Genomic DNA, 26,028 nt, shown 5'->3' with positions numbered 1-26,028 from the left:
TTGATTGACTTGCCTGATGATCGGTGAGTCATTAAGAATAAATGGATCTTCAAGAGGAAGACGGACGCTGATAGTAGTGTTACTATCTACAAAGCTCGAATTGTCACAAAAATGTTTTCGACAAGTTCAAGGCGTTGACTACGATGAGATTTTCTCACTCGTATTGATGCTTAAATGTTTGTCCAAATCATGTTAGCAATTGCCACATTTTATGAAATCTGGCAAATGGATGTCAAAACTATATTCCTTAATGGATTTCTTAAAGAAGAGTTGTATATGATGCAACCAGAAGGTTTTGTCGATCCTAAAGGTTCTAACAAAGTGAGCAAGCTCCAGCGATCCATCTATAGACTGGTGCAAGCATCTCGGAGTTGGAATATATGCTTTGATAAAGTGATCAAAGCATATGGGTTTATACAGACTTGCGGTGAAGCATGTATTTACAAGAAAGTGAATGGGAGCACTACATCATTTCTGATAAGTATATGTGAATGACATATTGTTGATCGGAAATAATGTAGAATTTTCTGGAAAGCATAAAGGAGTGTTTGAAAAGAGTTTTTTAAAGAAAGACCTCGATGAAGCTACTTACATATTGAGCATCAAGATCTATAGAGATAGATCAAGACTCTTGATATATTTTCAATAAGTACATACCTTGACAAGATTTTGAAGTAGTTCAAAATGGAACAGTCAAAGAAAGAGTTCTTGCCTGTGTTGCAGGGTGTGAAGTTGAGTAAGACTCAAAGCCCGACCACGGCAAAAGATATAGAGAGAATGAAAGTCATTCCCTATGTCTCAGCCATAGGTTCTATAAAGTATGCCATGCTGTGTACCAGACCTATTGTATATCCTGCCCTGAGTTTGGCAAGGGAGTACAATTTTGATCTAGGAGTAGATCACTCAACAGCGGTCAAAATTATCCTTAAAGGACTAAGGAAATATTTCTCGGTTATGGAGGTGATAAAGAGTTCGTCGTAAAGAGTTACGTCGATGCAAGCTTTGACACCGATCTGGGTGACTCTAAGTCTCGATCTAGATACATATCGAAAGTGGGAGCAATTAGCTAGAGTAGCTCCGTGCAAAGCATTGTAGACATAGAAAATGTGCAAAATACACACAGCTCTGAATGTGGCAGACCCGTTGACTAAATTTCTCTCACAAGCAAAACTTGATCACTCTTTGGGTGTTAATCACATAGCGATGTGAACTAGATTATTGACTCTAGTAAACCCTTTGGGTGTTAGCCGCATGGAGATGTGAACTAATCACATAAAGATGTGAACTATTGGTGTTAAATCACATGACGATGTGAACTAGATTATTGACTCTAGTGCAAGTGGGAGACTGAAGGAAATATGCCCTAGAGGCAATAATAAAGTTATTGTTTATTTCCTTATTTCATGATAAATGTTTATTATTCATGCTAGAATTATATTAACCGGAAACATAATACATGTGTGAATACATAGACAAACAGATTGTCACTAGTATGCCTCTACTTGACTAGCTCGTTGGTCAAAGATGGTTATGTTTCCTAACCATAGACATGAGTTGTCATTTGATAAACAGGATCACATCATTAGGAGAATGATGTGATTGACTTGACCCATTCCATTAGCTTAGCACTTGATCGTTTTAGTTTACTGCTATTGCTTTCTTCATGACTTATACATGTTCCTATGACTATGAGATTATGCAACTCCCGATTACCGGAGGAACACTTAGTGTGCTACCAAACGTCACAACGTAACTGGGTGATTATAAAGTTGCTCTACAGGTGTCTCCAATGGTACTTGTTGAGTTGGCATAGATCGAGATTAGGATTTTTCACTCCGATTGTTGGAGAGGTATCTCTGGGCCCTCTCGGTAATGCACATCACTATAAGCCTTGCAAGCAATGCAACTAATGAGTTAGTTGCGGGATGATACATTACGAAATGAGTAAAGAGACTTGCCCGTAACGAGATTGAACTAGGTATTGAGATACCGACGATCAAATCTCGGGCAAGTAACATACCGATGACAAAGGGAACAACGTATGTTGTTATGCGGTTCGACCGATAAAGATCTTTGTAGAATATGTAGGAAGCATCCACGTTCCGCTATTGGTTATTGACCAGAGAAGTGTCTCGGCCATGTCTACATAGTTCTCGAACCCGTAGGGTCCGCACGCTTAACATTTGGTGACGATCGATATTATGAGTTCATGTGTTTTGATGTACCAAAGGTAGTTCAGAGTCCCGGATTTGATCACGAACATGACGAGGAGTCTCTAAATGGTCGAGACATAAAGATCGATATATTGGACGACTATGTTTGGACATCGGAAGGGTTTTGAGTGAAGTTCGGGCATATACCGGAGTACCGGGGGGTTACCGGAACCCCCAGGGAGTTTAATGGGCCTTATGGGCCTTAGTGGAAAGAGAGGAGGGGCTGCCAGGGCAGGCCACGCGCCCCCTCCCCCTCTGGTCCGAATTGGACTTGGAAGGGGGCGCCCCCCCCTTTCCTTCTCCCTCTTTCCTCCTTCCTTCTCGTACTCCTACTACATGGAAAGGGGGGAATCCTACTCCCGGTGGGAGTAGGACTCCCCATGGGGCGCGCCATAGGAGGGCCGGCCCTCCCCCTCCTCCACTCCTTTATATATGGGGCAGGGAGGCACCCCATAGACACACAAGTTGATCATTGATCTTTAGCCGTGTGCGGTGCCCCCCTCCACCATAATCCACCTCGGCAATATCATAGCGGTGCTTAGGCGGAGCCCTGTTCCGGTAGCAACATCATCACCGTCATCACGCTGTCGTGCTGACGAAGCTCTCCCTCGAAGCTCTACTGGATCGTGAGTTCACGGGACATCACCGAGCCGAACGTGTGCAGATCGCGGAGGTGTCGTGCCTTCGGTGCTAGATCGGTCGATCGTGAAGACGTACGACTACATCAACCGTGTTGGTAACCGAATGTTGTTCGGAGTTTCGTATAAGATCACGGACATGACGAGGAACTCCGGAATGATCCAGAGATAAAGTTTGATATATGGGATAATAGTGTTTGGTCTCCGAAAGGGGTTCCGGATGTTTCCCGAAATGTTTGGGTACGAGAACACTTTATTTGGGCCAAAGGGGAAAGCCCACAAGGTTTTTGGAAAGCGCAAAAGGAAGTTTTGCGGAGTCTAGGGGCCAGACGCCAGGGTCCCTGGCGTCTGGGTCCAGACGCCGGGAACCCTAGTGTCTGGCCCTGGAGTCCGAGAAGGACTCTTGCCTTTCGGGTGAAACCGACTTTGTGGAGGCTTTTACTCCAAGTTTCGACCCCAAGGCTCAACATATAAATAGAGGGGTAGGTCTAGCACCCAAGACACATCAAGAAACACCAAGCCGTGTGCCGGCAACCCCGTCCCCTCTAGTTTATCCTCCGTAATAGTTTTCGTAGTGCTTAGGCGAAGCCCTGCGGAGATTGTTCTTTGATACGTCTCCAATGTATCTATAATTTTTTATTGCTCCATGCTATTATATTATCTATTTTGGATGTTAATGGGCTTATTTTTACACTTTTATATTATTTTTGGGACTAACCTATTAACTGGAGGCCCAGCCCAAATTGTTGTTTTTTTGCCTATTTTAGAATTTCGCCGAAAAGGAATATCAAACGGAGTCCAAACGGAATGAAACCTTTGGGAGCGTTATTTTTGGAACAAACGTGATCCAGGAAACTTGGAGTGGGCGTCAAGAAACAATTTGTTGGGGAACATAGTAATTTCAAAAAATTTCCTACGCACACACAGGATCATGGTGATGCATAGCAACGAGAGGGAAGAGTGTGTCCATGTACCCTCATAGACCAAATGCAGAAGCGTTAGCACAACGCGGTTGATGTAGTCGTACGTGATGCCTATATACATGATCATGCCTAGATATTCTCATAATTATTCGCTTTTCTATTGCTCGACAGTAATTTGTTCACCCACCGTAATACTTATGCTATCTTGAGAGAAGCCACTAGTGAAACCTATGGCCCCCGGGTCTATTCTCCATTATACAAGTTCCCCATCTACTTTATTTTGCAATCTTTACTTTCAATCTATATCATAAAAATACCAAAAATATTTATCTTATTATTATTATCTCTATCAGGTCTCACTCTTGCAAGTGGCCGTGAAGGGATTGACAACCCCTTTATCGCGTTGGTTGCGAGGTTCTTATTTGTGTGTGTAGGTATGAGGTGACTCGCGCGTGGTCTCCTACTGGATTGATACCTTGGTTCTCAAAAACCGAGGTAAATACATACGCTGCTTTACTGCATCACCCTTTCCTCTTCAAGGGAAAACCAACGCAATGCTCAAGAGGTAGCATTCTTCACCAACACCGTCACCACGCTGTCGTGCTGCCGGAACTCATCTACTACTTTGCCCCTCTTGCTAGATCAAGAAGGCGAGGACGTCATCGAGCTGAACATGTGTTGAACGCGGAGGTGCCGTACGTTCGGTACTTGATCGGGATGGATCGTGAAGGTGTACGACTACATCAACCACGTTGATAAACGAATCCGCTTTCGGTCTACAAGGGTACGTAGACATACTCTCCCCTCTCATTGCTATGCATCACCATGATCTTGCGTGTGCGTAGGATTTTTTTTTTGAAATTACTGTGTTCCCCTACATGGTGGAGCTGTTAGTTGGTGGAGTTCCAAGCAAAGTGTCATGGCGGGATCTACGTGTGAAGCGGAATACATAGCTGCTTCGGAAGCAACAAATGAAGGAGTCTGGATGAAGGAGTTCATATCCGATCTAGGTGTCATACCTAGTGCATCGGGTCCAATGAAAATCTTTTGTGACAATACTGGTGCAATTACCTTGGCAAAGGAATCCAGATTTCATAAGAGAACCAAGCACATCAAGAGACGCTTCAATTCCATCCGCGATCAAGTCAAGGAGGGAGACATAGAGGTTTGCAAGATACATACGGATCTGAATGTTGCAGACCCGTTGACTAAGCCTCTCTCATGAGCAAAACATGATCAGCACCAAGACTCCTTGGGTGTTAGAATCATTACAATGTAATCTAGATTATTGACTCTAGTGCAAGTGGGAGACTGAAGGAAATATGCCCTAGAGGCAATAATAAAGTTGTTATTTATATTTCCTTATATCATGATAAATGTTTATTATTCATGCTAGAATTGTATTAACCGGAAACTTAGTACATGTGTGAATACATAGACAAACAAAGTGTCACTAGTTTGCCTCTACTTGACTAGCTCGTTAAATCAATGATGGTTATGTTTCCTAACCATAGACATGAGTTGTCATTTGATTAACGGGGTCGCATCATTAGAGAATGATGTGATTGACTTGACCCATCCGTTAGCTTAGCACGATGATCGTTTAGTTTGTTGCTATTGCTTTCTCCATAACTATACATGTTCTTATGACTATGAGATCATGCAACTCCCAAATACCGGAGGAACACTTTGTGTGCTACCAAACGTCACAATGTAACCGGGTGATTATAAAGGTGCTCTACAGGTGTCTCCGCTGGTGTTTGTTGAGTTGGCATGGATCAAGAATATGATTTGTCACTCCGATTGTCGGAGAGGTATCTCTGGGCCCTCTCGGTAATGCACATCACTATAAGCCTTGCAAGCAATGTAGCTAATGAGTTAGTTATGGGATGTAGCATTACAGAACGAGTAAAGAGACTTGCCGGTAACGAGATTGAACTAGGTATTGAGATACCGACGATCGAATCTCGGGCAAGTAACATACCGATGACAAAGGGAACAACGTATAGCGTTATGCGGTTTGACCGATAAAGATCTTCGTATAATATGTGGGAACCAATATGAGCATCCAGGTTCCGCTATTGGTTATTGACCGGAGGCATGTCTCAGTCATGTCTACATAGTTCTCAAACCCGTAGGGTCCACACGCTTAACGTTTGGTGACGATCGTTATTATGAGTTTATGTGTTTTGATGTACCGAAGGTAGTTCGGAGTCCCGGATTTTATCACGGACATGACGAGGAGTCTTGAAATGGTCGAGACATAAAGATCGATATATTGGACGACTATGTTTGGACATCGAAAGGGTTTTGAGTGAAGTTCAGGCATATACCGGAGTACCGGGGGGTTATCGGAACCCCCCAGGGAGTTTAATGGGCCTTATGGGCCTTAGTGGAAAGAGAGGAGGGGCTGCCAGGAAGGCCGCGTGCCCCTCCCCCTCTGGTCCGAATTGGACTAGGAAGGGGGGCGGCGCCCCCTTTCCTTCTTCCTCTTTCCTCCTTCCTTCTCCCACTCCTACTACATGGAAAGGGGGGATTCTACTCCCGATGGGAGTAGGACTCCCCATGGGGCACGCCATAGGAGGGCCGGCCCTCCCCCTCCTCCACTCCTTTATACACGGGGGAGGGGGGCACCCCATAGACACACAAGTTGATCATTGATCTTTAGCCGTGTGCGGTGCCCCCCTCCACCATAATCCACCTCGGCAATATCGTAGCGGTGCTTAGGCGAAGCCCTGTTCTGGTAGCAACATCATCACCGTCATCACGCTGTCGTGCTGACGAAGCTATCCCTCGAAGCTCTACTGGATCGTGAGTTCGCGGGACGTCACCGAGCCGTGTGCAGATCGCGGAGGTGCCGTGCCTTCGGTGCTAGATTGGTCGATCGTGAAGACGTACGACTACATCAACCGCGTTGTCATAACGCTCCCGCTTACGGTCTACGAGGGTACGTAGACGATACTCTCCCCTCTCATTGCTGTGCATCACCATGATTTTGCGTGTGCGTAGGATTTTTTTTGAAATTACTGCGTTCCCCAAAACCGCACGCTTAACGTTCGTTGACGATATAGTATTATATGTGTTATGTATGTTGGTGATCGAATATTGTTCGGAATCATGGATGAGATCACGGGCATGACGAGGAGCTCCAGAGGTAAAGATTGATATATAAGATGACAATATTTGGTCTCCAAAAGAGTTTTGGAATGCACCGGATACCGGATATTTATCGGATCACCGGAAGGGGTTCGGGCCAACGAGGGAGAGCACACCAGCCCACATGGGGCTAGCGCGCCCCACCTCTTGGACGCCGGCCCCTCTTGCCTTCTCCCGGAAATAGTTTTCACCACCACCGTCACCATGCCGTCGTGCTGCCGGAACTCATCTACCACTTCGCCTTTCTTGCTGGATCGAGAAGGCAAGGACGTCATCGAGTTGAACGTGTGCTGAACGCGGAGGTGCCGTATGTTCGGTACTTGATCGGGACGGATCGTGAAGGTGAACGACTACATCAACCGCATTGATAAATGCTTCCGCTTAGCGATATACAAGGGTATGTAGATGCTCTCCCCCTCTCGTAGCTATGCACCACCATGGATAGATCTTGCGTGTGCGTAATTTTTTTTGTTTTCCATGCAATTCCCCAACAGTATCCTCCAGGCAGAGCAGGAAGTGGGCATCGACGAGATGCTGGCCTATATGGATGAGGGGGAGCCTGAGCCCTCTTACGTGCCCATCTACCCGGCGCCCGGGACGGAGATCATGGACATCTGCGACAACGAAGAGTACTTTAGGCTAGTGTGGTTGCGTAGTACATAGGATTTCTTTTGCATTCTTTGTATGGATATAAGCGATGAAATATGAGGTATTCGGATGCATAGGAGAAATTATGAGGTGTGACCAGTCACTACCCACGGGCGCGTTCTGTCACTTCTGCGGACGTTTCAGGGCCGGATTTGGTGTTCGTGGTTGTAGATTCTCTAACTTTTTCAACAACAACAGCAAGGCTCCTCTGCATTCTGAATTAAATTACATGAAATCATGGGGTACTTAGTCAAGTTGTCATTATTTCTTAAATGCACATTAATGTCTTTACTTGAGGATAACAGGGAGTGAGAACAACTAAAACCTGACTATATATTCTTAGACTATTGAAAAATATATTCCTACGCTAAAAACTTGCTATATATGAATGTGATCGAATAACCTGCTACAGACCAACCTAGAGTTAAAATAGCAAAACAGTTTCTTCAGCCACTACAAATCAGTATCACCCCACAAATGAGAGGTTTGACAAATTTTATGGTTGATATAGGTAGGTACCAATATATTGCTCAGCAATATTTCAAGTTTCTGAATCATGGCATGTTGGGTAGCAAAATAATTGGGCATTCAGTTATTCACCACAATCACCACCAAAGTCCTTCATAAGAATTCAATCTGTGCTAAGATTGTCGAGATTGGGCGAAATTCGATATCATCAGACTCGTCACTCCCTGACGTCGGAATCGACGTTGACCATGCTGGAGGGTCCTGCATCCTTCTTCTTCCCCTTGATGATGAAGGGCCTGCCTCGGCGTCATTCTTGCCCTTCGACTGCTCGAGATCCCTCTTCCAATTGAACTCCATCTCGGCATGCACATACTTTGAATGTGCCCTCGCAAAACACCACAATTGCATCCCCGTCGCTCTTTCTGATGTTGTGCCACACCTTTGACAACAATGCGGGTAGCTGGCTTGATCTGGCTAGACTCGATTGTCACCAGTGACCCGACAAGCTGCGCATCCGCTCGAGACTCGATCTTTGAAAATTTTAGCCTCGAGCGTGGCGGCACGAGCTTCCACACCGCGACATCGTAGGCGCGTGCGGCATGTCGGCCGTCAGGTAGGTGCCGAGCCAGTACCTCCAACCGCCGTTCTGGAACTCGACGCCATAGTTGTCGGACGACCGGGGCCAAACCCCCTTGAATCCGCCCTTGCCCTTGCCCTTCGGTGGCATGCCGAAGAGGTGATGGTGCTAGGGAAGAAGGCCTCGGCGAGGAAGAGAGGCGATGCAGGTGTGACGGTGGCATCGCAGACATCAGATTCCGGGTGCAGGGGCGCGTCGAATTTCAGCAGAAAGGGGCAACGGCGGCGCGATTAGTCGGTCCAGTGGTCGGTGAGTCGGGTGCCGCGAGATCAGTGTTGGAAGGGTGTGATAGTCGTGGATCTGTAGGCGGCGGCACTGGTGCACGGCTAGGTGGGTTTGAAAAGGCCGTGGGTGTGCGTTTAGGTGCCGTTTTTGTTTTGCGACAACAACCGAAGTGTTGTATATTTTTTGAACGTAAATAACTGTATTTCTCATATGATAGCCATGTCATTTACAGTATGTGAAAGAATAAAGTCAGGGCATTGGAGTCCTAAAATTCAGATAAACTAGGACTATAGCAGTGCTTTGCTAATCAATCAGCAACAAGATTGGTTTCTCTTCCGCAATGAACAAAACTGGCATTTGAAAAGTCCATCGCCAGACTAGTCTCGGTGATGATTGACACATCGAGACCCAACCGAAGTGTTGTAGTATATTTATTCATTTTGATGTCAAGTATTTCCGGACGGAGGGAGTAGTATTTTAGGGCTGCTCAACAAAAATTTGAATTTTTTTTGCTGTTGGATGCCTTCTTTTTTTTGCCTTCTCGTGCAAAAAAAAAAAAACGTCTGCTGTGCTGCCCCTCTGAAGGCGACGGCGCAAGAAAACCCTACCTCAATTAAAAAAAAACGAGGCGAGGGCAGCGGCGCAAGAAGAAACGGCGACGCCGAGGAGGGGAGACGCGGTGCCGCCGCTGCCGGCGACGACGACTGCCGCCCTCTCTCCGGTAAGGTTCTATCTCCGCTGGAGCCAGCTCATCCGGTTGGTCTCCAACCCCCCTCCCTGTCGTGTGTTTCCTTCCACCAAAATGCTCCATTGTTCCCCTCTCCGCCCGTCCCCAGCCTCGGCTCCGGTAAGCTCCCCAAATCACCTACGCCTCCTGGTTCCTACGCCAGATTTTTGTGCGACGCGCCCCGTGTGATTTTGTTCCGGGCTGTGTTCGTTCTTTTTCCCCTGGAGCTGCGAATCCTGGTGGAACCTTCAACGTATCATGCATATGTGTGCTGTTCTTGTTAGTACTACTTCTTAACGGTGTCCTCCAGTTCAGGCGGTGTCCTGTCACTGTCAGGACCATGTTTCCTGTAATCTTGTACTTAGCTGTTATCTTGTCTTAATTGCTGTTTTTATCTTGTTGTTTTGATTAGCACTTTCCTAGTAGGAAAAGAAAAAAAAAAGCTTTTGATTGACTTGGTAAGGTGATTTAGTTGCCTGTTTTACAATTGTTAATATGAATATGAGAAGAGTGGATTGAACTAGGAGTAATCTGCTGCTTCTTAATGTTGGATAATTGAATCTACATTCATTATTATTAGCTCGGCATATTCTTGAACCTCAACAAGTATGAAGAAGCACATACCTCTTTCCAGTTTAGTCATGGCAATTTACCCCTGTTGATTACATATCGCTGGTCTGTTATCAAATTATAAAATTGTCTGAATTTTCTTCTTCCAGTACTGCGTTTCCTTTTTGCTTTTGCCAACCTTATTAATTCGTAGTAACTTTACTGATTCAGATGAGCTGAGGGTGAAAGAAGAGACCAGCGCTGCCACATGGTGCTTCCTATTCGACCAGTTGAGGGTGTGTAGAAATGCTTTATGACTTCCATTCCAGCAGATGAAGTTACTATGCTCATATAGTCTTGTTAGGCTTCATTTTTGTTCTGCCAGATATCAGTGTGTATTTTTTTAGCAATTATTTTACTCTTTCTCAATTTCTGTTTGATCTGTATGGACCATGGAGAATCAGTTTGGATGCAAAAAACGAGAGTGTACTTAAAGTTTTCATTGTCAAGGTAGTCTTGGTTTGCCAAGGTGCATCATGTTTCCACGCCAAATATGTCATTTACCCACACAAGTGTAATTAGCCTAAGGCAAACGAGAATAGACTTGTTGAACCTGTTCCTCTTACACTATCCAAACAAAATTTGAGGTGGCGGGGTTTAAGGTAGTTGGAAGGGATTGATCACTGTGGGGATTGGGTGATGGCAGTGGATCAACCCAATCCCGGGGTGTATTTTTTTCTCATGTAACCAAACAATGCCTTGATATTTCCTTCTCTAATGTTGGTTTGATGATAATCATGCATTATGTGTTGCAGATGGATCGATTAGTTCATGGGTTGAAAGGGAGGGCGAAAGAACAGAATACTCCAGGCCACAACTTCTGGAGGTACGTTGTGAGATGCTGATAATGGAAATAACTTATACTGCATGTTTGTTCACCAGTTGGTTGACCTGTGCTAGCTAAATAAGAAGTACAGTATAAACATACATTTCTTTAGTGCTGCAACCTGCTACAGTCCTACTGCATCAGTAGCTTTGCTTTGTTCTAACTGTCCGAAGAAGAATGCCTGTTGTGAGTGTGGTAGAAACTAGGGTTCTACCCGGTCTAGGGCGTAGCCTGTAAGGGAAGGAAGGGGAAGGGCGAGGGCTGGTGCGCGGCGGCCGGCGGCGTGGCGCCGTCCTTGCGACGGGAGCAGCGGCGGCGAAAGCAGGAGGCGGCTAGGGTTTAGGTCTCCCGGCTCCCTAAGGGAAGCCGAGCAAATATTGATTGCTTCTTGCTTGATTAGATTGATACATCTCCTCTCCTTATATAGAGAGGTTTACTTGACTCCTAAGCAAACGATCCTAATACGATAAGATAATTGGGCTAAGCCCCTAATTAAGATACTTGGGCCATAACCCACTGGGCTAAGCCCCTATGCCGGTCATAACACTTCTCCCCGCCTGCACAAACAGCTCGTCCTCGAGCTGTAAGGTGGGGAAGCGCTTGCTGAACTCCTTGAGGTGATCAACCAGCGTCAAACACCTTCGCGACAGCCGGGGGCGGCAAGGTCGGCGGCGACGGCGTCCTCCGAAATGTAGTCTGCAACCTCCAGGTAGAAGAGTCGCGGGCAGGCGTGGCCGGGTGTGTACGGTCCGTCGCAGTTGAAGCACAACCCTTGGCGGCGACGCTCGAGTAGCTCGGCCGAGGTTAGCCGGCAGAACGGGCGCGCCGCGGTCACGGCGAGGGGTGCCGCGGAAGCCTGAGCAGGCCGACCCTGAGCGGGATCTGGCCAGGGTAGCGACCCAGTGGCCCGGGACGGCGACTCCTGCTGGACGGCCACCGCGCGGCGCTCAAACGAGCGGGCGTAGTACATGGCCGTCCGGATATCTTGGGGTCCCCGAAGCTCCACGTCCACGCGGATGTGATCCGGAAGTCCACCGACAAAGAGGTCGGCCCGCTGCTGCGCCGTCATGCCCGACGCATGGCATGCCAGGGCCTGGAAACGGTTGGCGAAGTCCTACACCGTGGAGGTGAAGGGAAAGCGGCCGAGCTCCGCCAGGCGGCTCCCGCGAACCGGAGGCCCAAAGCGAAGGAGGCAGAGCTCGCGGAAGCGCTCCCAAGGGGGCATGCTGCCCTCGTCCTGCTCGAGGGCGTAGTACTAGGTCTGGGCTGCACCGCAGAGGTGGTAGGATGCCAGCCAAGTGCGCTCCGACGCGAGCGTGCGCTGGCCACGGAAAAACTGCTCACACTGGTTGAGCCAGTTAAGCGGGTCCTCTGTGCCGTCATAAGTGGTGAGATCGATCTTGGCGAACCGTGGCGGCGTCTGGGACGTCGCGCCATGGCCGACCGGCTCGGCGGTGCGGAGCAGTGATGATGACGGCGCCCGGTCAACGGTGGGGAGGCCGTCGTAGGCCCTCGTGGAGCTGGACGAGGCCCCAGACTGCAGCGTGGGTACCGGTGGATCCCCGGCCTCTGTGTACACCGGCGGTGGCAACGTCCCGATTAGCCAGGCCGGGATCGGGGACGGTGACGGCGGAAATTGGACCTGCTGGATCGGAAGTCCTCCCGGTGTGGACTGGCCTAGTCCGGAGCTGGGCGGCAGCGGTGGGAGCTGGACCGGTGCGGGCGGCGCGATTGGCGCGACTGGGGCCACTGCGGCGCTGGGGCGGGCGCGGGAGGCGCAGGTGGCGCCGCGAGAACGGGCGCGGGCCACTGCGGCCAGGACGGCGCTGGGGCGGGCGGCGGCTCGAGCGACGGATGGGCCCCGGCGATCGCCGCGGGTATCGAGTACCAGGGCAGGTGCAGCAGTGGCGGGGGCCTGCCGGTGTAGCCCGCCTGGAACGGCAGCAGGGGCATCCCGCTCGGGCTCGACGCGTTCTGGATCGGCCAGTGCGTCGCCGGGTGGCTGTAGGCGGGGGGCGCAGCCAGCGGGGTGGTGTGCGGGCCGGCCAAGTACAAGGAGATGCCCTGGACGGCCGTCACGAGGTCCCGCAGGGTGCTGGTCATCTCCTCCGGCGTGAAGACGGAGGTTGTCGGCGGCGCGGAAGTGACGGGGCCGCCGGCGTTGGGGACCCGGCAGTGGTCATTCGGGCGGTGGTGATGATGGGCAGCGGCGGCGTGGGTGTTAATGACGACATGATCGAACCCGAGTCTCTGGATACCAAATTGGTAGAAACTAGGGTTCTACCCGGTCTAGGGCGTAGCCTGTAAGGGAAGGAAGGGGAAGGGCGAGAACTGGTGCGCGGCGGCCGGCGGCGTGGCGCCGTCCTTGCGATAGGAGCAGCGGCGGCGAAAGCAGGAGGTGGCTAGGGTTTAGGTCTCCCGGCTCCTTAAGGGAAGCCGAGCAAATATTGATTGCTTCTTGCTTGATTAGATTGATACATCTCCTCTCCTTATATAGAGAGGTTTACTTGACTCCTAAGCAAATGATCCTAATACGATAAGATAATTGGGCTAAGCCCCTAATTAAGATACTTGGGCCATAACCCACTGGGCTAAGCCCCTATGCCGGTCATAACACTTCTCCCCGCCTGCACAAACAGCTCGTCCTTGAGCTGTAAGGTGGGGAAGCGCTTGCTGAACTCCTCGAGGTGATCAACCAGCGTCAAACACCTTCACGACAGCCGGGGCGACAAGGTTGGCGGCGACGGCGTCCTCCGGAATGTAGTCTGCAACCTCCAGGTAGAAGAGTCGCGGGCAGGCGTGGCCGGGTGTGCAGGGCTCGTCGCAGTTGAAGCACAACCCTTGGCGGCGACGCTCGAGTAGCTCGGCCGTGGTGAGCCGGCGGAACGGGCGCGCCGCGGTCGTGGCGAGGGGTGCCGCGAAAGCCTGAGCAGGCCGACCCTGAGCAGGATCTGGCCAGGGTAGCGACCCAGTGGCCCGGGACGGCGACTCTTGCTGGACGGCCACCGCGCGGCGCTCGAACACGCGGGCGTAGTACATGGCTGTCTAGATATCCTGGGGTCCCGGAAGCTCCACGTCCACGCGGATGTGATCCGGAAGTCCACCCACAAAGAGGTCGGCCTGCTGTTGCGCCATCATGCCCGACGCATGGCATGCCAGGGCCTGGAAACGGTCGGCGAAGTCCTGCACCGTGGAGGTGAAGGGAAGGCGGCCGAGCTCCGCCAGGCGGCTCCCGCGAACCGGAGGCCCAAAGCGAAGGAGGCAGAGCTCGCGGAAGCGCTCCCAAGGGGGCATGCTGCCCTCGTCCCGCTCGAGGGCGTAGTACCAGGTCTGGGCTACACCGCGGAGGTGGTAGGATGCCAGCCAAGTGCGCTCCGACACGAGCGTGCTGGCCACGGAAAAACTGCTCACACTGGTTGAGCCAGTTAGGTGGGTCCTCCATGCCGTCATAAGTGGCGAAATCGATCTTGGCTAACCGTGGCGGCGTCTGGGTCAGCGCGCCATGGCCGACCGGCTCGGCGGTGCGGAGCAGTGATGATGACGGCGCCCGGTCAACGGTGGGGAGGCCGTCGTAGGCCCTCGCGGAGCCGGACGAGGCCCCAGACTGCAGCGTGGGTACCGGTGGATCCCCGACCTCTGTGTACACCGGCGGTGGTGACGTCCCGGTTAGCCAGGCAGGGATCGGGGACGGTGACGGTGGAAACCAGACCTGCTGGATCGGAAGTCCTCCCGGTGTGGACTGGCCCAGTCCGGAGCTGGGCGGCGGCGGTGGGAGCTGGACCGGCGCGGTTGGCGCGGCTGGGGCGGGCGCGGGAGGGGCGGGCGGCGCCGCGAGAACGGGCGCGGGCCACTGCGGCCAGGACGGCGCTGGGGCGGGCGGCGGCTGGAACGACGGATGGGCCCCGGCGATAGCCGCGGGTACCGAGTACCAGGGCAGGTGCAGCGGCGGCGGGGGCCCGCCGGTGTAGCCCGCCTGGAACGGCAGCAGGGGCATCCCGCTCGCGCCCGACGCGTTCTGGATCGGCCACTGCGCCGCCGGGTGGCTGTAGGCGGGGGGCGCAACCGGCGGGGTGGTGTGCGGGCCGGCCAAGTACAGGGAGATGCCCTGGACGGCCGTCACGAGGTCCCGCAGGGTGCTGGTCATCTCCTCCGGCGTGAAGACGGAGGTTGTCGGCGGCGCGGAAGTGACGGGGGCCGGCGGCGCGGAGGTGATCGGGGCCGGCGGCGTTGGGGACCCGGCAGTGGTCATCGGGGCGGTGGTGATGATGGGCAGCGGCGGCGTGGGTGTTGACACGACATGATCAAACCCGAGTCTCTGGATACCAAATTGGTAGAAACTAGGGTTCTACCCGGTCTAGGGCGTAGCCTGTAAGGGAAGGAGGGGGAAGGGCGAGGGCTGGTGCGCGGCGGCCGGCGGCGTGGCGCCGTCCTTGTGACGGGAGCAGCGGCGGCGAAAGCAGGAGGCGGCTAGGGTTTAGGTCTCCTGGCTCCCTAAGGGAAGCCGAGCAAATATTGATTGCTTCTTGCTTGATTAGATTGATACATCTCCTCTCCTTATATAGAGAGGTTTACTTGACTCCTAAGCAAACAATCCTAATACGATAAGATAATTGGGCTAAGCCCCTAATTAAGATACTTGGGCCATAACCCACTAGGCTAAGCCCCTATGCCGGTCATAACGGAGTGTTAGATCCCCTGCTACCCTGCTATCTCAATAAGGACTAGATATAATTCCTCATTTCATAGAGCTCCTCTCTTAGCAGTGGCTTGTACTTCTCTGGACGTGGTTCTATGCTCTTCTCTGGCTTGTTCTTCTTTTATCCATTTGAAATAAGCATTTGGCCTCACATGCTTGTACATGTAGGACATCTGGTGTCATATACATTCCCTACTACCAATGCGAGATGCTGCCCGAGCTGCTTGCGTGTCTCGTGCCTTTCTAAGTTTATGGAGATGCCATCCAAATCTTACATTCAGTATGGAAGCACTGGGCATGAATATGAATCCGTGTGGAGAGGATGAAATAGGAAATTTCACCAAAAAAGTTGACCACATCTTAAAAAACCGCTCACGCATTGGTGTGAAGACACTCAGGATTGTTTTCCGTTATTCCAATGCCATGGTCAGCAATGTTGATAGGTGGCTTCAGACAGCTGTTACACCTGAGATTGAAGAACTCACTGTTCAGCTTACACCTGGGATTGAAGAACTCACTGTTCAGCTTACACCTGGGATTGAAGAACTCACTGTTCAGCTATCTTCAGCATCGGGAACATACTACAACTTCCCATGGTCTCTTTTAGCTAATGGGAATGGAAACTCGATGCAGCATCTACGCCTTTCCCATTGTGTTTTCTCTCCCAGCGTTGAACTTGGCTTAAAAAAGATGACAAGGATTGATTTGTGTTATGTCTGTATCACAGAGGAGCAGCTGGGGTGCCTTCTTCACAATTGCTTTGTTCTCCAATGGATGCGACTCTCACAATGCAGTCCGCTAACTTGCCTTAAGATTCCGTTCCATCTGCAACAGCTCAGATACCTGAAGGTGTTTGAATGCAGGTCTCTACAGGTGATAGGGATAGAAGCTCCAAACCTCGTCAGTTTTAATTTTCATGATTCCCACCAGGTACAGATATCATTTGGAGTAGCATTGCAATTGAAGAAGCTCGGCATGTCCCATCCTGGTGCTGTATGTTATGCTCGTGCTGATCTCCCATTGAGCTTGCCAAATGTTGAAGATCTTTCCCTGAGTTCATGTAGTGAGGTATACTCTAAATATGCAAATTCTTATACCAGCTGTGATATGCATATTTTAACAATATATCTTTGTGTAGATGGTCGATACACCAATGCTGCCTAGCAAATTCTTACACCTCAAGTACTTGAGTGTCAGTCTTTGTACAGTGACATTTTCGCCGGCCTATGACTATTGTTCTCTCATATCCTTCTTTGATGCTGCTCCTTCCTTGGATACTTTCTTCTTGAATGTAAGTCACTGTTAATCCTGCAAAGATGTCACATTAAACAATGGTGAATCCATTAATCCAAGTATCTTGGCTTGTTATATCTTCAGGTGTTGCAGAAAGACATGAAGCATGAGTCAATCGTGGGAGACCATTCAAATTTGAGGCAGGTACCAGGACACCGCCATGATAACCTTAAGACAGTGAAGATCATCGGTTTCTCCTCGGCGAAGAGCTTGGTTGAGCTGACATGCCATATCATTGAGAATGCGACGTCACTCGAATGCCTTACATTGGACACGACACGAGGGCATCCTTGGGCCAGCTGCTCATCCAACAGTACTGGCAAGTGCTTGCTGTTGCACTTGGACTTTTTGGCGGAAGCTCGTAAGGGGCTCTCGGCTATCAGGACATATGTTGAGCCAAAGGTTCCCTCCAGAGTCAAGCTAAATGCCGTGGAGCCTTGCCGCCGATGCCATGACCTCGAGCCGACGCCATGATCTCAAACTCTAGATGCGACAAGTTGCTATGTATGGTCAGAAGCAAACCGTTGCCAATGTTCAGAAAGACTAGTGTGTTGTTCCAAGAGCTGTATTTTTCCTTAATGCCGTTTCTTGTTGCTCGACTGAACATGAAATACATATGCATTCTAGCCTTTATTCCCTGCTTGTTAGCCTTCTGACATATGGGACAGTGATAAACTGTTGAGGTGCACATTCTGGTGGGCGTCTCGTGAATTCAGGAAGAACTTGGGAGTTACTATTACTCTATGCATGCAGTTCACTGACTCTGAAGATGATGTGATACTCTTTCTGAGATCCTACTGTAATTATAGAACCTTGTGACTGCCCGACCTGTTGCTCTTTGCAGCACAGATCACATGCAGTTGTGCATGCTTGCACACCAGACCACCCCCAAATCACACACATCGAATGATAAACGGACTAAATGCCAAAAACAACATCAAATAAAATTATAAACAGCCCATAACGGCCTGCTCATGCATACTCCTGCCTCCTCAGTTCTCTCGAAGGCCGATAGCTCCAGCAATGGCCAGGCCCTCCCTACTTCTCCTGCTGCTCGTCTCGGCCTGCGCCGCTCTCGCTGTTGCCGACGATGATCCGATGGTCAGGAGGTTCGAGCAGTGGATGGGCAAGCACGGCCGCGCCTACACCGACGCCGGCGAGAAGCAGAGGAGGCTCGAGGTGTACAGGAAGAACGTTGAGCTCATCGAGGAGTTCAACTCCGGTGGCCACAGCTACACGCTGACCGACAACAAGTTCGCCGACCTGACGAACGAGGAGTTCAGGGCCAAGGTGCTCGGCCTAGGCGCTCCGGGGCGAACCGGCCGGCGCGCTCCGAGAACAGAGAACTTTGCCCCCGTGCGTGAATGCTTTCTTCTCTCGAATTATGTACATGTTTGATACTAATAGTTTTGAATTTTGATTCTTGGATCATCGTTGAAAGTTGGAAAATCATTTTGTGATGTCTATATACTGATATGTCTGCGTTTGTCTGACAAATGTTTTGGTCTTGGAATGATCATTTTCGCAGGTGACAATGCCTGAAAAAGAGGCTGACAATGATAATAGTACTCTGCCCAAGGAGGTGGACTGGAGGAAGAAAGGGGCGGTGGTGCCGGTGAAGAACCAGGGCGGCTGCGGCTCGTGCTGGGCGTTCGCGGCGGTGGCGGCCATGGAGGGGCTGAACCACATCAAGAAGGGGAAGCTGGTGTCGCTGTCGGAGCAGGAGCTGGTGGACTGCGACGCCGAGGCGGTGGGGTGCGCCGGCGGGTTCATGAGCTGGGCCTACGAGTTCGTCATGGACAACCACGGCCTGACCACCGAGGCCAGCTACCCGTACCTGGGCGTCAACGGCGTCTGCCAGACGGCCAAGCTCAACGAGACCACGGTGAGCATCGCCGGGTACCGGAACGTGACGGCCAACAGCGAGCCGGACCTGCTGTGGGCCGCCGCCGCGCAGCCCGTGTCGGTGGCCGTCGACGCGGGGGGCTTCGTGTGGCAGCTCTACGGTGGCGGCGTCTTCTCGGGGCCCTGCACCGCGCAGGTGAACCACGGCGTCACCGTGGTGGGCTACGGCGAGACCAACGCCACCGTCGACGAGGGGTCCGGGAAGTACTGGATCATCAAGAACTCGTGGGGGGCGGGGTGGGGCGAGGCCGGCTACATGCGTCTGCAGCGCGACGCCGGCATGCCCACCGGCCTGTGCGGCGTCGCTCTGCTCGCGAGCTACCCCGTCATGTGAGTCTGCCATTCTGGCTGGTGGTGTGTGTAGAGTCTGCCATTCTGGCTGGTGATGTGTGTAAGTAGGCTAATGCAGCATTGTGAAGTGTGACAGAATACAACTAGTAGTACAAAATATCTACATAAGTGTGTAAATATGCGCGTGGCCATATTTAATTTACATAATGGCAAGGTTGAGCAGCACAAACCCTCCATTTTTATTTTTATTTTGAACAAGGAAAGGCGCACGAGGCATCAATGTATTCAGCTCGGTAGCAGAATACAGCATGTAGTACAGAGCATCGTAGAGACAAGGTAGAGAGGATGGAAATTACAGGCAGAGCATTTTCCTGTCAGCTGAACCAAAGCAGCTAAAGAGAGGTTCAGTTGCACTACTAAGAACCTGGTGAGCACCATTGTGAGCAATTCCATTAATCTCACACTGAAATGTGGAACACCTACGAATGGAGATCATCAGTAGTCCTGAGGAAACTTGCAAGCGATGCTCTGATTGCCCACGGAGTGGAGTCAGCAGCAACACCGCCTTCCCCAGAGAAATGTTGTCCGCCAGGAAAGTTGGCTGAGATACCTGCAAGAGTTGCGAAATCTTGGCAGTAAGAAGGAGAGCCAACGCTTCTGCTTGAAGGGGCAAAGTTGTGATCCAGGCTGAGGCATGGACCTGTACTTCGACATTCCTGTGGTCCTGCAAGAAGTTGAGAACGCTGCCATTTGGTAAACCTGGAACTTTTGAACACGTAAAAGAAGTATCGTTTCTCAAAAAAAAAAAGCATCAGAATAGATCTTAGCACCATCAACAAGAAGATCCGATTTAAGAGTACATCCTTGCGGCGGCAACCTAATAGTACAGGGGTATGAGGATTAGTATTTTGACATTGCGATCATCCAAGGAAGCCACTAGAAACTTTTGTTGATAGTCCAAAGCTAAGGCAGCCTTGTGTATCTGGTGTGGGAGTAGGCGCCTCCTATCAAAAAGACAATCACATCTGGACTTCCATATACACCATAGAAAATTGAAAATATTGGGTATAATTGCAAATGGGTGGTCCATATTAAGCAGGGCTAGTATAACACTTCGCATAGAAAGATGATTTTCAGTTAAAAGATCACTTCTAAGGTACTAAGGATGGGCAAACCATGCTTCTCTAGCAAAGTCACACTGTTAACCATTGGATCGCTACACGACTTCTTCCAGTTTTTTCCCTCCAGGCAAAAGTGAGCCGATTTTGCTAACCATTGGATCACAATAGGACTTCTTCCTCCAGTTTTTTCCCTCCCAACCTCCTCTTCTCCTGCAACCAGTGCCTCGCGGCCGTTCACCGCAGCGTTCCTGCCTCCGGCTCACTGACATGGCGCCCCTTCTCCACCTCCTCCCACAAAATTGACTGACCCGAATTACATTTTCAGGCAATTTCCAAACAGCAAATGCGGACAACTTAATCTTTCTTTTTTTCAGAGAATGTCACCTTGGATTACCAAAAGCAGCTCGTGCGTTACAGGGAAATATGATATGGAATACATCCTTTTCTACTAGTGTTGCCAGACTACATGAGTGAAAAAGATATCTCACGGCTTCGTAATGAGTAGCGCTCGTAAATAAACAATACAATTACAGATGTATAACTGAGTCAACAAGCTAAAAACAAAACTTGCAGGGCCTAGTCGTGCTTGTTCAGGTCAATTCTTCAGTAGTTTCCTCAACACCTCTTCGGCATGACGCTCCATCTTCGGTAAAGCCCAGTCATGCTGGATGATGTCGAGGCTGTCTTTCTCTGCGCTCAAGCTCTGAAAATGGCCAAATGAAAATGGTGAGGTCTTTCTGTGCTAGTAAGTCTAACACAGATAAATCACTGAAACACTCAGGTAAAACCAACAATAAGAACCAACCCAAACATTGTAAAACATCAGATTGTGATACTCTGGGACACAGAATGACACAAGGGCACAACCATGTGAATTGATAGTTTCCTAGATCAAGGGGCACAGCCGAAGCAGAGGAAAGCATACAGTTGCAATGCCAATGCACAGCAGAACACTTGAAAAGCTACTAAAAACCTGGAGTAGCATTTCAATCAAATTTGAAAGGCCAGGCCAGCTAATCGACGGTCCACCAAATGATCAAAGGTCGGTAAATAACAGCGATCACCAATATCCTCACTATACAAATCATCGTTACAATACATGCAACCCTGAATGCAACCCAAACATCATCCATACAAGCTTCTTCAAGCATACAGCAATTTTTTGGAAACAAATTCGATCTGATTTGTTATAAGGGCAGTGCATATAAAACAAATGTGCATTATCTTATGTGTGTGAATTTGTGAAATTACAAGTGCAGTGTCATACACGTTTATATGTATAAGACAGGGTTAAACATCATGAATTCAAATACAGAGTAAGGTTCTCATACCATTGCTGGATTAAAGCCCATTCCACCACCCATCGCCATCATCTTTTGGGCATCATCAGTAGCTGCATAAACCATAAGGAAAACGGTTATGACAACAATAAATATCGCAATGTTTGTGTAGGAGTGTAATAAAGTGCTAACCATTTTCTTCACCAAGGATGAGACTGAAAAGACCCCTCAAGCCAAATAAATTGAGGAAGTACCTATCAAAACAGCAAACTGTTAAGACATTTAGACCCTGGAAATACCTAATAAAAATATATCAGTTTCTTACACACCATGAACGGCTGCTAACATAGCTCACATCAACAGTACTCAGGTCTATCCCATTTTGCAGCATTCCCCTGAATCGTTGAGTCAATGGAAAGGGGATTTTGGCTGAAAAGAGATCAGCAGATATGTGAGTACAAGGCTAAGATCGTAAGAAAACAGAAAAGGATAATGCATAATTGCATATGCGCATACATCAGCCATAAACCCCTCTGAACTTATCATAAACTTCTAGATCTTAAAACATCATTTTCTTCTAGAATTGTAGTTGTACTACAAAAAGTCCCATGATCACAGTCCAGAAGACGGTGCAAAGTGAATAATTGCAAATTAGAGTATGTGAACATCTGAACTACAAATTTCTAAGGCATACAGAATTCAGCTAATAGCACAGCTGAACGAGCACAACAAAATATACTCCTCGTGACATCATATGCAAATTTCGCCACTGATGAACCGTACCAGGTTCACCATTGAAGCACAAAGATTGGTCAACTCGTGCACTCAAGCCAAAATGTTCAGTGAAACAGAAGCATGTTTGGATCTACTCATGCACTTAAGCCAAAATGTTAAGTGAAAATCACGAGTTCCTTCAATGGAAACAACATTGCATACAATAGATTTACTGACTTGAAATTTGGCACACATTTGTACATGAAAATTTAAAAGTGATGATCTTACAACAGCACGAAACAAATGTAAGAACATGGAAAAAGGCATATGAAGAGAGCAAGCATCACATTCATATATGTTATACATGGCAAAGCACATACCTGCAACAAAACCGGAAAAGAAGAAGTTCACCCATGCAAATGTAAGTGTCTGCAGAAGGATGACACAGTGTGTTAGTAGAAGGTAGTGGTAATTGCGATACAGGTAAATCAATTTCCATGTCATTGAACCTGTGGAACTATCATGGAGAGATTCTTCTTCATCATATCCATGGCCATGTTTGGGTCCGAAAACATAGCCGCCTGAGCCTTCTGGGCATCCTCTTTAGGAACATGAAGCAATCCGGCTTCCTACAATACAATCAAGAATGTCACAAAGGTATACACTCACCATATTATTCCAACAGTTTGAGAAGGAAAACGTGATATTCAAGCAAGCAATCATCAAATCAACCCTGCCAACCCACAACTCTGACGTCCATCACAATACTGCTCTGTGCACCCTCTATTCTGGATCCTAACTACTAAAGGACTAAGCTCGACTGATGTCTCCTAAATTGGGCTTTAGTATCAAACACAGATGCTTCTAGTGGAATTACCCCGTTGGTGTAATAAAGCTTGCGGGCCTTGAAGGCCTTGGCCGGGATGAACTGCGCGCCGTTCCTCAGGTTCCTCGCCCTGATGACGACCTGCCTGCAAAAGCCAAAACACCCTCGAATCAGCCACATCAGCAGACAGCAGCTCAGTAGCAACGGCAGCAATTATCAGAAATCTCAAACAGGCAAGCTCCCGCTAGCTCCTCGATCCAGATCGCTCAGATCGGGCGAGTCGGGGGCCAGATCGGGACGGAATTGGAGGGAGGGGGAGGGGAAGGGCGAGAGTACGCACCCCTCCTTGACGGTCTTGGGGTCGGGGGAGGGGGAGGCCGACGGCGGGGAGCGCATGAGCTTGGAGACGAAGTAGCGGAGCACGCCGATGAGCACCATGACCACGGAGAGCGGGATGAGGACCCAGTCCCGGATCGCCGTGTCGAGCACCAGCTCCTCAGCCATCGGGGCCGGGCGGGGTGACTAGCTACGTCCTACCTGGGGCGGCGAGCCCGCGACCGGCGACGCGGCGGTGGCGTCGCGAGGGGGAGGAGACGGGACGAGAGGGGAGAGCTCGTCGTCGACGTGGGTGGATGGGCCGAGGCGGAGGAACGGAAGGGCGCTCGCTGTAGTTGAGGGGTCGAATAGAACTCGTCACAGTGGGCCGGGTCGCGACCCACCGGGCCGATTTGTTTTGATTTTTCTTGCGGGGTATCACCCGGCGCGAGAGCTCGTGGCAGAGGCCGGTCCGGAAGAGGGCGAGTTGACAGTAATGGAGGAAGAGGAGGGCAAGTTGACAGCAATGGAGGAAGAGGAGGCCGTGGCAGAGGCCGGTCCGGAAGAGGGCGTGGTCGGGGCTCTTCTCAGGCAAATTCTATGGAAGAATACAGTGAGGAAGATACAGCCAACACCGCTTCTGATGTATCCATGAGTGAGGCTGAAAATAACAGGAAGAGAGGGGGTATGGCAAGTGAAACCAACTCATCCTTGACATTGGCGCATGCAAGCAGCAATGCCAACAACCCGTTGCTGCTTCCACCCCCACAGATACTGCCCAGCCCTTCTTCAGTACAAGAGCCAAAGAGAACCAAGCAAAACTCGAACACAACTGAGAAGAACAGTGAGGAGAATGCAGCGGTGACCAAAAATCTTGATGCGCGTTTGGCGGGCTCCCTGACAGGGTCACGCGTAGCGCAATGAGTCTGCTATGCTGGAACTGTCGCGGGATTGGCAAACCTGCGACAGTTAAAGAGCTTCGTGATCTAACGAGGCAACTTGCCCCCTCTGTACTTTGTATCCTTGAAACCCAAATAGAGGGAACTAGAGTCGAAAACTTGGCTGGTTCATTAGGTTTTAATAAGAGTTTTGCTGATAGTAGTTCTGGTAGAAGTGGTGGACTAGGGATGTTTTGAAACGAAGAAATAAAGCTTGAGGTTATCGGGTACTCTAGGTATCACATTGATGCAGTCATTAACGATCTGATGGATGTTAAAACAAGGGTTACATTCGTTTGCGAAGAAGCCCAAGTAAACGAAAGATATAAGACATGGGACACGCTTAGGGGAATTGTCGGCTCTAACAATATACCCTGGCTAGTCTTAGGCAATTTTAACAAGGTACTTCATACACATGAACATGACGGAGTAGGGAACAGAAGTCAAGCACAGATGGATGCCTTTAGGGATGCTCTGGATACGTGCGGCCTATCTGACATAGGTTACACGGGCACGGATTGGATCTTCGAAAGGAAGGTGGCAGGTGGGTCGCATACTAAAGTGAGACTGGACAGAGGCGTGGCAAACCCAGCCTGGTCCATCGCTTTCCCCACAGCTAAGCTTGAGCACAAGCTAGCAGCGACAAGCGATCACGTCCCAATTCACGTGAAGTACGTGCATGAGGCTGCATGCCAGCGGGCCCCGCGTTCTTTTCAATATGAGTTGGCCTGGGAAAGAGACCCCGGTTTGGCGCCGCTGGTGGAATCTGCATGGGCAACTGGAACGGGCGACTCGGTGATCTCCTTGAGCGACAAACTCCGGTCGCTATCATCTGATCTGTCCGGATGGGACAGAGCACACTTTGGCAATGTACGGCGCGAGATCCAACAGCTCCAGCGGCAGCTACAGGAGTTATGGGAGATTCGAGGAAGATCTGGTCCTAGTCACGTGGAATTAAAAACAGTAGAGAGATTGACAGAATTATTTCACAGAGAGGAAATTCTATGGAGACAACGCGCTCGTATTGAATGGCTTATGCATGGGGATAAGAACACATATTTTTTCCATCTACGGGCGAGTAGAAGGAGGAGAAAAATCAGATAAATTCACTTTTAAAAGAGGATGGGTCTGCGACAGAAAATGTTCTAGACATGGAGAGCTTGACTACATCCTTTTATCACCACCTGTACACTTCTGAGGGGGTCCAAGATAAGGCGCTGGTTTTGGACACAATACCGACCAAAGTGACGCAAGATATGAATGACATGTTAAACGCTCCGTACAGCCAGAAAGAAGTGAAAACTGCCTTGTTTCAAATGTTCCCGACAAAGGCACCCGGGCCTGATGGATTTCTGGCTCATTTTTTTCAACACCATTTGGGAAACATGCGGTGATGATGTAACCAAGGCGGTCCTGAAAATTGTGGAGGGCAACGAGTCAGCAGAATGCATCAATGAGACTATTTTGGTTCTCATACCCAAGGTGAAAAACCCTACACACTTGTCTCGGTTTCGTCCAATTAGCTTGTGCAATGTTCTATATGAAATTGCATCGGAGGTGATCGCCAACAAATTGAAAA

General features: G+C 49.7%; 3 protein-coding genes across 4 annotated transcripts; 2 read left to right on the top strand and 1 right to left on the bottom strand.

Annotated features, from left to right (window-relative positions):
* Positions 1-9,478: 9,478 nt before the first annotated feature.
* LOC123104233 (uncharacterized) lies at positions 9,479-17,692 on the top strand. The gene is made up of 6 exons (XM_044526000.1): positions 9,479-9,629; positions 10,416-10,480; positions 11,000-11,070; positions 15,935-16,834; positions 16,905-17,057; positions 17,144-17,692. Exons 2-6 carry the CDS (start codon positions 10,453-10,455, stop codon positions 17,531-17,533), a joined length of 1,542 nt encoding a protein of 513 aa, XP_044381935.1. The 5' UTR covers positions 9,479-9,629; positions 10,416-10,452; the 3' UTR covers positions 17,534-17,692.
* Positions 17,693-18,008: 316 nt separating this feature from the next.
* LOC123104235 (ervatamin-C) lies at positions 18,009-19,480 on the top strand. Its single transcript, XM_044526001.1, has 2 exons — positions 18,009-18,415; positions 18,588-19,480. Exons 1-2 carry the CDS (start codon positions 18,083-18,085, stop codon positions 19,296-19,298), a joined length of 1,044 nt encoding a protein of 347 aa, XP_044381936.1. The 5' UTR covers positions 18,009-18,082; the 3' UTR covers positions 19,299-19,480.
* Positions 19,481-20,720: 1,240 nt separating this feature from the next.
* LOC123104232 (ER membrane protein complex subunit 3) lies at positions 20,721-23,896 on the bottom strand. 2 transcript variants are annotated; one of them, XM_044525998.1, is made up of 8 exons: positions 23,537-23,896; positions 23,248-23,341; positions 22,880-22,999; positions 22,751-22,799; positions 21,986-22,085; positions 21,849-21,910; positions 21,708-21,778; positions 20,721-21,079 (listed from the first exon to the last, which is right to left on the bottom strand). In XM_044525998.1, the coding sequence occupies exons 1-8, from the start codon at positions 23,698-23,700 to the stop codon at positions 20,972-20,974; spliced, it is 768 nt and encodes a 255-aa protein (XP_044381933.1). In that variant the 5' UTR covers positions 23,701-23,896; the 3' UTR covers positions 20,721-20,971. The 2 variants fall into 2 exon arrangements, with proteins under 2 accessions (XP_044381933.1, XP_044381934.1); XM_044525999.1 differs by having other exon boundaries at positions 21,708-21,769; positions 23,537-23,883.
* Between the last annotated feature and the right edge of the window lie 2,132 nt (positions 23,897-26,028).

The sequence above is a fragment of the Triticum aestivum genome, chromosome 5A, assembly GCF_018294505.1.
Source record: "Triticum aestivum cultivar Chinese Spring chromosome 5A, IWGSC CS RefSeq v2.1, whole genome shotgun sequence".
NCBI lineage: Eukaryota > Viridiplantae > Streptophyta > Magnoliopsida > Poales > Poaceae > Triticum > Triticum aestivum.
The sequence above is the reverse complement of the archived record's forward strand: the minus strand, read 5'-3'. Positions and strand labels throughout refer to the sequence as shown.